A 15,120-nucleotide genomic window follows, 5' to 3' on the forward strand; every position below is an offset into this window, starting at 1 on the left:
AACCATATGTCAGGAACTTCGGTGCCCTTGAATCAAACTGTAAGGGTGAATTGAACAGATTTGTTGATGGGCACAGAGTAGGACCGGAAAAAAAAAAAAACCAAACCAACAAACCAGGAATGTTCTCTCACAAATAACTAACCTAGGGCTTTCCTTACGCTCCCACTGAAACGTAGGTGAGAATCCTCCGTAGGATTTGTATTTGAAGACCGAGCTAAGATGGCTTGGTGTCGCCTGAGGGCTGCTTTTCCCGGCGGGTGCCGGGCGCGGGGCCGCTGCCCGCGGCGGGGGAGACCCGGGACCGGCGCCGCCGACGCTGCGCTGGGAGTGGGCGTTTTAACGTCTGTTACATAATTGCTGGGTTCGGGTCTTTCAACTCCTAAATCCTCGAACCCCGTTTATTCTATTGTTTAGCCAATAGAGGGTATTTCCGCGTCTTTTTTCCCCCCGTGTATTTCAAATTATTCTAAAATTAACTGCACTTTTGAAGGACTAATTTGCGCCCGTCCACGCAATGCAATCACGTACGCGTCCAGCCAGGCTGGCCGAGGGCGACGGTATAATTATAATTAGTGGAAATGAGCTTGTTTTGCTCCCGCTTGGAAAACCGTGAAGCCGGTGGCACTGGGGGAACAGAGCGAGGGCTGGGGGCGGGAGGGGGGAGCAGGCCCCCGGCCTCCCAGCCGCTTTGGGGGAAGAAAAAGGAGGGGCGTGGGGGGGATAACCCAGCGCTGCGTGGGTTGGGGTTTTCTCCCGCCCCCCGCCTCTTTCCCCGGGGCGGGGCGGGGCGGTTTCCCGCCGGCGGGCTCCCTCCCGGCCGCGCAGCCCGCAGTGCCGCGCCGCCGCTGCGGAGGCGGGCGGGGAGGGAGGGACGGGGCGGGCGCGGGGGGCGGGAGCGGGCGGGCGGGCGGGGGGGGGGGGGGGGAGAGCCGGGCTCGGCGCAGGCAGGGCAGGGCAGGGCCGAGGCGAGCCGGGCCGAGGCGAGCCGCTCCGCTCCGCCGCCGCCCGCCGTGCCCGAGCATGTCGGCGCGGGAGGCGGTGACCTACCTGCCGGAGAAGGGGCTGTACTGCCAGCGCCTGCCCGGCCGGCGGGGCCGCGGGGCGCCGCAGCCGCGCAAGGGGAAGCGCGCCGACACCATGGGCTTCTACGGCACCCTCAAGATGATCTTCTACAAAGTGAGTGGCCGCCGCCCCCGCTGCGCCCCCGCGGAAGGAAGGAGGGAGGAATGGGGGGCCGCGCATCTTCCGCGCTGCCGGTCCGCGCCGCCGGTCCGCGGGCGGGAAGGTGGCGGTGTCGGCGGCGGGGCTGCCGGGCGGCTGTAGCTGCAGTCTGCTGCCGGGGAGAGCTGCCAGCGCTGGGCGGCGGGGGGGGATGCGGAATAGTGTGCTGCCCTTTCTCTCTTTTTTTTTTTTTTTTTTTAATATACCGCAATCTCAATTATTAGGATAAATAAACGTTGTCTGAAGGAGTTCTGTTTTCTTAGCGACAGATTAAATATTTACGGGGATGTTTGCTCGGCGGTTGCTGTTTTTCGGTTACACAGATACCTTAGTGATGTCTAAATCTTGTCACTAGACCTCTCTGCCGTAGAGAAAGTTTTATCTTCTTCGGGTGGTAAATTACATTTTTAACCGTGTATTTACTTAACACCTTCTGAGATGATGAAAGTCCGTCTGTGTGGTGGACCCCATGAGAAAGTTCCCTAAAATACCTGGGAAAAAAAAAACCAAACCCGACCAAAAGAAATGAGTGAAATCATTATTAGGCAACGGTATAGAGAACTGCAGATTGTTTTCTTTGCTAATGCGAAAGAGTAAATCACTAGAGCTGCCTATTCTACTGCAGGCTTCACACTTGTTATTTTTAAGGTGTGCTTTTGGAAAACTGCATCCCCCTCTTCTGAGAAGCAGAAGAGGAACACGCTGTTGCTGATAACCTCTCAGAAAGGCAAGCTGGAAATAAAAATTTTCCTTGAACAGGAAAAATCCTTTCTGAAAAGTCTATCATTAAATACTGAAATTCATGCTCAAACATCTTACTTATGCTTCCAGTAATTTTGGTGGCTCTCTCGTCTAGCACAGCGATAAAAGATGGTATCCATTATTTTTCAGCGATGCTTACAACTGGTGTTCTTGGGGGAAGCGTGGGGGGCTGCTCTTCCTGGGGCGTGGGGAAGCGGCGAGGATGAGGGTGGTGGTTCGGCAGCGCTCAGGGCGGTTCTGGATGAACGCTTGTCTGGGGAAATGCCATGGAGTGTCCCATGTGAGGCACGGGCGAGAAAACGCGGCTACGAGGCAAGCTCTTCTGGTTGCCTTGTAGCTGTTACTGTAAAAATGAGACTAGTTAACCTTAGTTAGCTTTCCTTTGCAATCACTAATGAAGCAAACACAAGAACTTCAGTGACTGTTTTTACAGAAAGCCATAAAGATACCTTAAAAGATAAAACCAATGAAAGTATACAGGCCATAAGCTTTAGAGAATCCTGTTTGGATTTTTGGTGGTTTGTTTTTAGGCAGGTAGACTGATACAGTAAATGGTTAAATAACCATGTTATAACACAACATTAAAAAAGATCAAATCTGATGGTAAGAAAAATGCCAACTTTTAAACCGTGTCTTAAATATGAAATTTTGAAGAAGGGGGAGCAAACAGTCAAACTAAAGTCTGAATTGTCACACAGGTAGTTTATGCATTTTGCAGCTCACGGTTGTAAACAGCAGTAAGCATCCTTCTGCTGGCTGAAGTGTTTTGGTGTATCACATCTTAGAAGACCAGCAAAAAACTCAGAAATTGCATTTGGCATACATCTGTCTCATTGAGTCCAAAAGCCTGTGGTTAAAGATTACCCAAATATGTAGAAAGTCATCTTCAGTTGTCTGACTGGATAAATATGGCTTTCACTGGTTTCCATCTCTTTGGTAATTTTTGCAGACTGGCTTCCCCTTTTAGCAGCTGCCCTGCTCATTATTTGGTTTTGATCATATCTAATTGCGGGTGACATTCAAGACTGAGGTTTAGTGTTTTTCATCCTTACCCTTCTTGTAAAAACGACAGTTAATCCGTCCGTCAGTTTCGCTGCTGTTTTATAAATGTTTTCAATGTAAAACTTTAAAATAAAACGGTAAACAAAAGAAAAAATATATTTGAATTGTATTTTTTTTAGGCCCTAAAATGAAAATGGCTTATAATGCAGGCAGGCTACCTAAAATTTAACCATTTCCAGGAGACTCTTAGCAATGAACCTGAACACAAAGAATGAAGGGGTTTGATTTAGTTCTTCGCCTTCCCTCCCAGGAGAATAGAGAGTGAGCAGTTCAGTAAATAATCCAACACACGAATTCTGCACCTTTTTAGCATTTGAAATTTGGAACTTAAAGAATGTAATTCCAATAAGTTTTGGACCCCAGAACAGCAGTAATATATACATGCACCACATAAAACGTGTATCAAATATTGTTGAAGCTAGAAACTACAATGTTGCTTTAAATCATTTTGTGTCAACTTTGTTGAAATTTGATATTAAAGTAAAAGGTAAAAATGGATTAATTTTACAGAATTATGTGCAAGTAAGGCTGGTCATGTAACTAAATCCATGTTGTTACTCTTTTCCCTCACCTTGCAGATGAAGAGGAAGTTGGACCATGGCTCCGAGGTCCGTTCTTTCTCTCTGGGAAAGAAGCCCTGCAAAGTCTCAGAATACACAAGGTAATTAAATGCAGTTAACACATCACTGGATCCAGACTCGTACATATATCCCGTCTTTCCAATTGCTAAGCTTGATTCATGGCTCCTCTTAATGTTAAAGCACTGTAAAGCAAAGAAGGGGTGGTATCAATATTTGTATATTGCTTAGTTAATTTAAATTACCTGAACTGAAAATGAGTTTTCATGAAGTAGCCAGGCTTGCAGTTCTTTGGTTGAGGTTTGTGTTTCATTCTAAATATAGCCCATTTACTTAGAGACGTTTTTGAGGGCTGAAGCATTCCTGGGAATAAAGTCAATCAGGTTTTTAAAAAGGGACATAATGATAAACCCTAAGACTATTACAAACTGTGATCAAATGTATCACTTTGCTATGGTAACAGGAATGGAAATTTATGTAGGCAGAGCAGACCATCTGATCTTAACAGGAACACGCACGTACTTGTTATCCACAATATGAAATTATTACGGGTTCTAGTCTGCTTCCTTACTACTCCTAAACGGTACCAGATCGCACAAGTAACTGCTGCTGTTCCCCTCGGATGCGCTCCCAAACGTGAGCAGCAGAGGTAGAGTAGGATGCATGCCTTAAAACGGCATTTCTTACTGTATAGTTGCCATAACAATTGTGCTTGGATATCATGCTGCTTCCCAGCCTGTTTGAATTTACACCATTTTACGTTTTTTCCCTGTAATAAGCATCAGCCCTCCCACAGGCATCACGCTTGCCTCCCAAAACTGTCTGGGGATGTTAGTGCTTTTGAACACGCTGTAGTAGAGTTCGGTCACTGATGGATCTTTTGAAAGTGATTAGTATTTTATTTCTCTTCCTTTAAGAGGTTTATAAGGTGATGAGTGAAAAGTTAGGATAGTGCGGGGAAACAGGCTCCAGGGTTGCATTTTGGACTTGGGTTGCTTTTCTCTGCAGTAGAGAAAACAGAGGTGATGTCTTGTTGCTGAGAAGCACGTGTTGCAGCTTCCACATCCCTCTCCAGGTTTCTCAATCAGTCTAATGGAAGAACACTCTTGTTGGCCACCAGTTCTCCATGTGACACACTGCTCTCTGCACTCCCGTAAGAGTAAACAGTTCAGCAACAAAGAAAGCTCGCTTTTTGTGGAGCGTATCTGTCAGATTCAGGGGAACTGCTGGACTTGTCCAGCTTCCACAGAAACCCGACTGGCTGTTTCAGGGGAATGAAAACATATGGGAAGAATAAAGCACGAAAGAAAATCTTGTGGTTTAATCTCAGGTCAAAGGAAAGAGGCTTTTAGATCCTGTTTTGAATAACTGTTTTTGACTGAGAACCAGTTTACAGCAGAAGAAATTAAAGTATAACTGTCCTACTGGGGCAAGCTCAAGGCTACGTCTTGCTCTGATCCAATATAAGCCAATTTTAAGAGCCTTATTTTGGACCTTTAATGACAGGCCTTCTGCTGGATCTCTGTACAGGTTATGAGAATGAGTAAGCTGTAAAACTAGATTTTATTGTAAAAATACTTTCAATTGCCATTGCTTGGATTTTGAGTCATTATTGGTGTGAGAGAATCCTTAAATAACCTCCAGTCCTCTCTCTTTTAAACTGCTTGATTATATTTTATTTAATAATATTTAGGCAAATGATGCAGTTCTTCTGCCTTCTTGTTTCCATTTTCCCTAGGATCAAACACTTTTTAAAATTGACAGGTCTGATGAACTTTCTTTGCATGTAACAGGTAAAACCAGTAAACAAATGTCATTAAGAGGAGCCTACATCTGTGAAACAGGTTTTTTTATGTCAGTTTCTGTTTCTGTTACTTCTCAGTAAAATTAACAGTTAAAAATAAGCCTCTTCAAACCAATCTTTACTTTTCTTTACCAGTTTGGGTAAATGTTAGGACATGCTATGATTGTCCTTCAGAACAAGGAAGATTAGAGTGAAATATTTGTAGATTTTGATGAGATAGATATGAAAAGGAACTTGCCTTACATCATTCGAAGCTATTCCTGTAGCCATTGAAAACTCAGTAAAACCCTGAAGCTCGTTACTAAAAAGCTGGATTTACCATACACAAAAGCAAAGCGGTTTTTGGAGTCCCACACTGTATTTAAAATTTTCATGCTTGTGCAAACACTACTGGAGTTCCAGATTTCCTGCTAGGGAATACAACTTTGATATTCTGTGAACGAAGTACTTTACATTATGGGGGAAAAAAAAAAGGAGGGGGGAAAAAAAAAAGGAAAACCCAGTCAGCTGTATTTCTTTAGACTCCTACAATAGCAGCTTAATCCCAGCTCTTTTAAAAGCTCCATCCCATATGAATGAGCTGGTTTTTAACACGTCAGAGTGAAAAAATCAAACTGTAATTCAGGGAGCACCTTTGGCTCCTTTTCCCTCTTCACCTCAACCCCCCCCCTTTAATTCCTGTGTCACTCCATCAACACGCAACCTTTAAAATACTGTATAGAGTATTTCAAAGCGCAGTTGCAAACCACTAAGCCACTAGAAGTGCTTGTTATTACTAGCTCTTTGTCAACAAAATATATTAAGAGCTAAAAATAGATATGTTTTATTTCTGTTTGGCGATGAAGCAGCACTAGCACATTTCACATCCAGGTGAGACTCTGAGCTGGGCCTTCCCACGTGCCCAGAAGGAAAGGGAATACTCTGGCAAGGAAAGGAATATATAAACCTGCATATTATAGACAACCTGCTGGCCAATTAACAAAGTGGTAGTTTTTCAGCCTTGAAAGGCGATCCCTGTTTTCCCCCAAGCTGGAGGATCAGTTCCGCAGTTGTCAAAACAGGCAGATTTAGGGAAGTGAGGGGAGCCACCCCTTCAGTGACCAGCAGGACAGTTTCACCTTAGTGCTTTTGCATGAAGTTTGAGAGTTTTGGTAACAGTTGCAACTTCCGTACTAGATTTCTTTTTCTGCAACAGACTTCTAAATTTTCCTTAATGCTTTACATGTGACTGTCACTTATTTGTATCCTAGTACTACGGGGCTGGTGCCATGCTCTGCCACACCTACTACTTTTGGGGACCTGAGGGCAGCCAATGGCCAGGGACAGCAACGGCGCCGCATTACATCTGTGCAGCCACCGACGGGCCTTCAGGAATGGCTGAAGATGTTTCAGGTAAGCAGTGCTTACAGAAATAAACACCCGAAGCAGCTTACCTCCCTCAGTTAAGTAAAAGGCTGCTTCAGTGAAGGCAGTCCTCCTCATACATCCCAGAGTGTCTCTGTCGTTGATTTTGTGTGCTGTTGCAAAAACAAATGGGCATCAACTTTAAGGAACTGTTGTTCCCTGTTTCAACCAGTTACTGTAGAGAGAGATTCACAAAAAATAACTGCTTTCTCTGGTTTCTTAATAAAATAACCCTTCCTGTTTGATGCTTTCATGTTTTCTGCAAAGTGTCCAGCATGTAACATCTGCCTCCATGGCCTTGAGCTAACTTGAGACATTTTCCCTGAGAGACTAGGAAGCGTTAGTGCATGGTTTGCTTCTAGTGCAGGTATAGCACTAGATTTGTCATAAGTATGCTGTCTTCTAAGAATAGAAAGAAAAGTTTAGCAAAAATAGATTAAAAGGAAACTCAATGTGTATTTTTAGCGATGTTGGTATACCGAACACAATGTCAGCCAGTAGCTGCATACATGATTGAACCGAGCGGGGAAAGAGGTTTTCTGTATCTTTCCAACAGCCTTCAGCAATGCTTAAAACTTTATCTGTCGCAAGAAAAGGTGTGAAGGACCGTGGTATGCACCACTTGCACAGGTCAGAACTGAAATCTGCATGGCCAGCAATCTGGTGGCACCTAAGTTGATTTTGTGTAGGTCAGGACAGAGTTTGGGGCAGGCCTCTGCTCCTGTTCCATACCCCACACCGTGGACATCTCTCTACAGTTTCGCTCTGTATTTTTAAGAAGCGGGGATGAGTCCTAGTCATTGATTTGAAACACGGAAATGTTATGTCTTCGTATCTTGATTAATAAACCGGTACTTCTAAAAATATTTTCAAAAGGAGTCAGTAACTAATACAGGCATTGTTACAATTACTCTTAACAGGCATAGATAGAAGAGCAATATTGTAGACAGAGTAGCGAGCATACAATTTTGCAGGCAGAAGCGTGCTTTTGGCTTGATTCATGCTGCCACATAATACCATTGATCTCAATCACTGTCAGTTCTGAACATTAAAATAATAATGTAGAACTCCTTCCCTCTTTTATTTTTACACATTTATAATCTGCTTAAAACAGTGGAAGTTTGTAATTAAAATATTCTTGTACACATAATTCAGCTTCTTAAAAATATTCACATTTAATTATTATGGTGTATCTTTTTTGAGACTGTTCATAGAATTACGTCTTTTTAACTCCTAAGAATCATATTTGAATAGTACTTTGTGTATATGATAATGTAATACTACATTGTATTTTAACATTTTGTAACATTAAAGGCTTTGTAGTAACAAAAGCTGTTTTGTCATCTACAATGCACAGTGTGTATTTTCTCACATCAGATTGCTAGTTATCAATAGTTACATATTTTTTTAAAAAAAGATGATGAAAGGCTGAAATATTTGAGAGCGCGGTGCAAACATGCTTGGCAGTAAAAGCAATGTTCTCAGTTGTTTGGTCAGGATAAGGAAAAGAAGTCTGTAAGCCCCTGGAAATTTTGCCTATAGTTAGGTTGTTATTATTTTAGGGTTCCAAAATTTGGGGTTAGTAATGTAGAAACCATGCTTTAATAAATATATAATTAAATACTTTAAACTTTCCAAGATACTTAGTTGCACTACTAAATTCCTAAATGCTGATACATACTCTTGAGGGAGAGAGAGAGAGGCCTCACTCTCCTAACTGGAGATCATCGAGTAGCACTTACTGATCACTTCTGTCACTGGTGGTTTTTATTGTTTTCACAAAAGGGAGTCCCCTATTTTCGAACCAAAAGCTTTCACAGTCACGTAGCTGCATCTCAGTGTTACATCTCCTTGGCTAGTGCCAAGCTGCCTCATTTTCTGCGTGCTTATTTTCCATGTGAATTTAATGAAAGGGACAAGTCTTAGACAGTCAGATGATAAAAGCACATTCTTAAAGCAAGAGGAGCTGGCTCTGTCCAAAGGGCAGAATTAACCGGCACGTGTAGCATCCCTCTTGCAATACAAAGTTTTTCCTGTGCAGAAACAGAAATGGGAGGGCCTTCCTTTATGTACTGTATACTTGCTGAGACTGCTTAATAGCACTGTTTTGTTCTGTATGAAATTCCAGGAGCACACGAGCTGGATATATGAACTGTTTCAAGGTAGCACTGTCCTTTGGCAGAGAAGCTGGCAGGAACAAGTGATGCTCACTTTTTTTGAAGTCTCTCACCTGTACGTGGGCCTTCAGTCATTCTCCTATATTATCTTTTCAAATTAAAAAGCAAGACCACTCTTCAAATATTAAGAAAACTTAAGGTGGCCTTTAAGCTTGTGGGTTTTTTTTGAATTTATTTTGTATATGTTACTGCTGCTGTTATGTTCTGTAGTTGATCTAAGCCTTTCATTTTGAAAGTGACAAAAAAACTAATGCAGAAAGGAGAAACAGTTGGAAGGGTCATTGCACTTTCCCTTTAAAAATGAAGATGCGTATTGATTTCATTGAAATGTTAGCCTGGAAAGAAAAATAGAAAAGCATTTTGATAGGTTCAAACCATTTAATTTCTTAAAGGCCTATTTATTTTTTCTGTTTTGCAGTGGCTCTTGGCTTCAGGTCTTTTTTGATATCCACTAGAAGATTTTTAAAACTCAGTGCCCAAGTGTATCTCCACAAGATTTTTTCTTTACAAGAAACTTTATTTTATTCGAACCAGGATATATTGTTTAAGTCACCAAATTGCTTGCCACAGGGCAAAAAAAATCAGCTGCACGCTAAGTTCAGTCAGAGATGGTAGAGCTTTAAAAAGTATTAAGTTCTCTCTTTGTTCTTCCTACTTAACGTACTTAAGTGTTGGGTTTTATTTAAGTAATGTGATGTGATAAAAAATTTGCATTTTCTTGGAATATTGATGTTGTAAAGTTGTTCCATACACAGTATAGGCAATCGCTTTGAGTAACTAGTGAATGCTATTATTTTACCTAAAATTGGAAGCATTTTTTTTTCTCAGGAGTTTAGATAACGTCCAAAATGCTTTTGCCATTTCTGGTTGTACTGTTCCTTGCTTTTACATAAATAGTTGGCTAAGCCACCTTAATTCATTCTCCATTTCTTCTGAAGACACTCATGAATGCATAAATGCGTGCTGGAGTAGTCCACCTCTTCCGTGAAGTGAAGCAGGCGGGAATGATTGTATCATAACCAGCTTTGCAGCATTTGCTGCTCCGTATCTTGTGGGACTAGGTCAGGGCTTTGGTGGTTCTGTACAATCCCTACACAGAGAATGGGGAAGACCCACACTACAACTCCATACCCCTTTTGGCTACATCACCATTATGGATTAGTTTCAGAGGAATTGTGCAGACTTAAAGCGGATCTCCTGACCATCCCTGCCTGTTTCCTTTTGCTTTGGGTCTCAGGGCTGTTTTGATAGATACAAACTAGACTTCTTTCAAAGAAGCTCTACATGAAGCTGTTGTCCAGCCCATGGTGTGGACATAAGGATCTGAACCAGTTGCTGCTCTTCCAGACAGGTTCATGTCATTTGTGGTGCAGATGTTCAGCCCAGGGGACCAGACTAGGTCTTAGAGATGGTTTAATGTGGGGTCTTCAGCACCAGCTGCTCCTGAACCCCTCCTGATGGTGACAGTGTTTCTTTCAGTGAATTTTGCTTATGTGCTATTTTTATCCAGACCAGGATGCCTTTGAGGTGGAGGATGGCAGGGATCTCAATAACTCATCCAAGAGTCAGACAGAAGCAGGATCCAGAAGAGTCTTTTTCTGCAGGTCTCTGTAATGACAGACCTTCTTTAACAGAACTCAGTAACAGAGCACAGCACCCTGGCATTAAACCCGTTAAAATAGGTGTGCTAAATGCACCTGTAATAGAAAAAGGATCTAATTCTACAAACTGTAGTTGTACAAATTGGAGGTAGCAGATGAGAGCTGTGCGATGGAAAAGCCTAGATCATGGGAGAGCAGAGGGTCCAGAAACAGAAGATGGTAAAAAGGTAGGTGTCAGGTCAGACAGGAGGGATAAGGTGGATGTTGTAGAAGCAGCAAAGCTGTTGTTGATATTGATTATAAAGCTGTTTTGCATGCCTGAAAAGGAAAAGAAAGGCATTTAAGCATAATAGCAAAGGGGAAAACGAAGGGATAGTTTTCAGGTAGGTAGTGCCACGGTCACAGCAACTGCATTATTGAATGAGGGAATGGAGTGAGCCAGCCAAAAGGCCTTGGCTGACAAATCCACGCTTCCTTGGGGAAATGAGAGGGAAAAGGGGGAATGTTTGTTTAGGTATCTCAAATCACTGAAAGAGCAGTATCGGCAGTCCCTGCTGACTTTCCAGGGGGGTATCTGAATGAATCCTGGAGTTACTTTTTCTAGGGAAACCCCTGCCCATAATAAAAGCTTTATTTTAATTTTACATTAAAAATTAACTTAAGGTTTGAAGACAAGGAAAACCAATTAACGAAATGCATTTTAAAGAATAAAGTATATTCTTCACAAGGATCTTTAATTTGAAAGGGAGTCACTTGGTAGAAATCCAAGGTGTCTGGACACTGCACCACGTGTCTCAGAAGTCTCTGGTCATCTGTGCTCGAAACTTTGCAAACTGTTTGTATATTTACTTCTTTTTTCTCTTCTGCGACATTTGTTCACTCTTGTTTCTCATCAAAGCCACAAACTTGTTTCATCCCCTTTCCGCTCAATGTGTTACAAGGAAGTTTTTTGCAAACGGATCGAGCTATGGGGCCCAGAAACAGTAATCACTAGTTTTGCCTCCGTTAACGCAAATAGTTGTGTTCATCTGGCAAGGCTTCATCCCAGTTTTCCATGCCAGACACTTCCCTCAGAGACCCCTTACCGACTGTAGCTGGAGGTTTGTTTGCTTAAGTGAAAGACTAAGGGGACAATGTCCCAGAGAAAACATTTTGTAGCAGCTCATCACTTAAAAAGAGCCTTAGGAAGCTGCCCATAGCCATCCCCTAACGATGTATGGACAGATGAAAGAGGGTGCTGCTTTTATTCATTAGCATCTTTCCCATCCTTGAGTCTTTTCCCTTTTCTGTTCAGATCTCTACTACATTTTAAAAACAGAAATGTCTTAAGTGTAAGAGAATTATAGATTAAGATAGTGTACAGTGAAATTATTGATCAATAACACATTCGTAACCGCTAGCAATGTTTGCCACAGCAAAACCCAGTGCTTTTCAGGTCGAATTGTTCTAGTTTAATAAATGTAGCTGCTTATAAATTAAGGGTAGACTGACTTTGGAAATGTGTATTATAAGGAAGTAGCACAGGTATTCCCTGTTTTAAATTCTCCTAAATTCAAACATGGCTGACGGGAGATTAAAGATTGCAAATGTTTGTACCTAACAGCAGCTAAGCTCTGGGTTAATGAAACAAACAGCAGTTGGAATGTTGGTGAGATAAACAGTTCTTCAGTCCATGATTTGTGGAGAACTGCTCTGCGATGCAAATGTTTCTGTTGAAAGAAATTTAGAATAAAAGTTGTTTATAAAAGCGCTGCTGCAATTTATGCTGAGACATTCTTGGTTTTTTTCAGTATTCTGAGGTGTTGGATATGAGACACAGAAGCGCTCATCTCATGTGGTGACAATCCACATACAGGCACATGGATGGGTAATGTTTTCTTGCCAGCTTAGACCATGCCCAGAGAAGCTGTGGATGCCCCATCCCTGGAAGTGCTCAAGGCCAGGCTGGATGGGGCTTTGAGCAGCCTGGTCTAGTGGGAGGTGTCCCTGCCCGTGTCAGGGGGGTTGGAACTGGATGATCTTTAAGGTCGCTTCCAACCCGAACCATTCTATGATTCTATGATTTTACCAATTGCCAACAGCATGTGGAGAGGCTCAGGCTCAGGAACTTCCCTCCCCTTCCCCTGCTCTGTTGGGGTAGGCTGTCCAGTGTCCGCCACGTGTCTGCTGTAGAGCAAGAGCATGTAACCAGGGTGAAGGAGGTGCTGGACACCGCTGCTGTCTCACAACTGTCCCGGCAGGTGTTCACTCCTTCATTAAGGCAGCTTGGGGCTGCTTTTACTGCACTGAAAGTCAGGTGGGTCATCGTGTGGGTAAACAATACTTTTCTTGACATTCTAAGTAGTTTGACATTTTAATTGGGGAGTAATGATGCAACACGATGATCTTTCTACATCGAGTAAAGCAGGGTATTTATCTGCTTTGCGTTCACTTTCAAAAATTGCAGCTTCTCCTTCACTTGCCTCATTGTTCTGCAGAAACTTCACAATATACAAACATCAGAGTATTGCAGAGACCACAGTCAATTTTCAGAATCAAAACCAGAGCACAGAAATTTAGATCATGAATAATAAAGGTTCTGAGTTACGTGGCAGATTAATACAGAAATCTTAATTGTAAGGTATCTTGCCTTTTTTTTTTATATTTCGGTTAGCCTCTTACCATAACTGTGCTATCATTTGTATGTGCTAATTTACTTGTAAAATGTCACTCTAGAAGACATTCAAGAATATGAATGTGAATCTGCTCTCAAAAACAGTGATGTCTCATTTTCTCTCCTCTCTAAGGCTTTATTCATGCTCTAATTCTGTTGCTCAATCAGTTAGCGGTGGCTATTGTTTTTTTCCTGTAGAAATTATTTTTTTCTTTAAATTGTTTTCACGTAACAAATGAAAACTCTTTGATGAGCACAGATGAGTTTAAGACGTGTTCTTTAGATGTGGGGTACATTCAGTTATTAATTTTTCTCTACAAATGATGCTGCTAATCTGCTGTGCTCTCAGATGAGTGCCTTATTAAAATCTTCAAATTTTATGGTGCCTGTTAGTAAAAATGTGAAGTAAGAAAATTACCAATCAAAATTCCCTGTTTATTCATGTGCAAATTGATACTTACAAAATATACATTGGTTTATAGCCAGGATCCTGAAATTACAGCATTGTCACTTAGGGACGTACCGTAGTAATAAGCAGGCAGTGAGCTTTCTTTCCTCTCATTTCATTTAAAGTTTTTGGTCTGCCGGATGAAACGTAAAGGTTAAAAGTTACCATCTCGCTTGAATGCACAATGGAGAAAGACGGAGAGGGAGCGCCTTCTGTCGCAACCCCTTCATTGTCAGTAATATGTGTGTAGACTTCATCAACTTCAAAAGAAGCTTAATTAATTTAATTATTATTATTAAATATTATTATCTATTTAATTGCTAATCTGTATGTGTATAACAAATCCTTTCTTAGCTTATGAATCAATGTAGCAATTTTCAATATTTTGTGTTGATTAACTTCTCGTTTTTGTGCAATTAACATGAGCATTTATCTTGTTGGCTTTTTATATGCTATTTATATGCTTGTATATAGGTCGACGAGGAAACTTAACGTGCCTTTTTGGCAAAGCAATGGTGCTTATAAATATAAACCAAACCAGTACATTAAACTAAGCTTACTGGTTCTTTCTTTTTTTTTTTTTTTCTTGCAGAGCTGGAGTGGACCAGAGAAATTACTTGCTTTAGATGAACTGATTGATAGTTGTGAACCAACACAAGTAAAACATATGATGCAAGTGATAGAGCCCCAGTTTCAAAGAGACTTCATTTCCTTGCTCCCAAAAGAGGTGAGAAATATAGGTTAATACTGGACTCTGCAGTGTATCAGCTGCCACCTTTTAAAAACTTCCATATAAAACATCTCTGTGTCTTAATTGGGCTGATTTTTGAGAATTAATTCTGTTAGAGCGCGCACACACAAAAATTTCTTCTGGATGCAAGGCCTTTCTGCACATTAGTCTGTAAGTACAAGCATTATTGTGTAATGCTTTAAGTGGGGGAGTTTTTGAGAATATTATATTTGAATTTATTTTATAAACAGAGTCCTAAAATCTCTACCAAAAAAAACCCAAAAGTAAACCCATAAAAGCACTTCTCGCTAAGGATTAAGCCAAACCCTAATCAAGCAGATATCTTACAGCAAATCCTTTACTGCAAATCAGATCATGTTGTATCAGGTTAAAGAGAAACTAAGATTTCGATTTCGGCGTCTGTGCTTTGCAGCATGCGTAACTCAGTGCTGTCCACAGAGGAGTAACTCTTCACGTCCTCACAACTAGAACGTGAGGGTGGATGGGAAAGATTATAAACCCAGTTTGGTACAATTATTAAATGAATGTTTTTTAGGTCATTTAGAAGTGGTGCTTCTGACCTTGATTGATTTTTAGGGAATTGGAAATTGTTTTGTTATTTGGAGAGAGGAGGAATTCGCTTGTCTTTTGCCGGATGTACCGCATGTTGGGTTTTCCAT

The 15,120-nt window shown here is 41.7% G+C and overlaps 1 protein-coding gene across 4 annotated transcripts in view; it reads left to right on the top strand.

Annotated features, from left to right (window-relative positions):
* The window catches only part of FBXW7 (F-box and WD repeat domain containing 7), a 183,090-nt gene that overhangs the window by 148,216 nt on the left and 19,754 nt on the right, over positions 1–15,120 (top strand). For 3 of the 4 annotated variants that reach the window (XM_054202199.1, XM_054202198.1, XM_054202200.1), the window contains 3 exons: positions 3,624–3,706; positions 6,678–6,819; positions 14,303–14,437. In XM_054202199.1, the coding sequence (XP_054058174.1) occupies positions 3,624–3,706; positions 6,678–6,819; positions 14,303–14,437 (360 nt within the window). Of the gene's footprint in view, positions 1–972; positions 1,177–3,623; positions 3,707–6,677; positions 6,820–14,302; positions 14,438–15,120 lie in introns of those variants that run through there. The other variant, XM_054202206.1, reaches the window with a different exon arrangement.

This window comes from Rissa tridactyla, chromosome 5 (assembly GCF_028500815.1).
Source record: "Rissa tridactyla isolate bRisTri1 chromosome 5, bRisTri1.patW.cur.20221130, whole genome shotgun sequence".
NCBI classification, from domain to species: domain Eukaryota; kingdom Metazoa; phylum Chordata; class Aves; order Charadriiformes; family Laridae; genus Rissa; species Rissa tridactyla.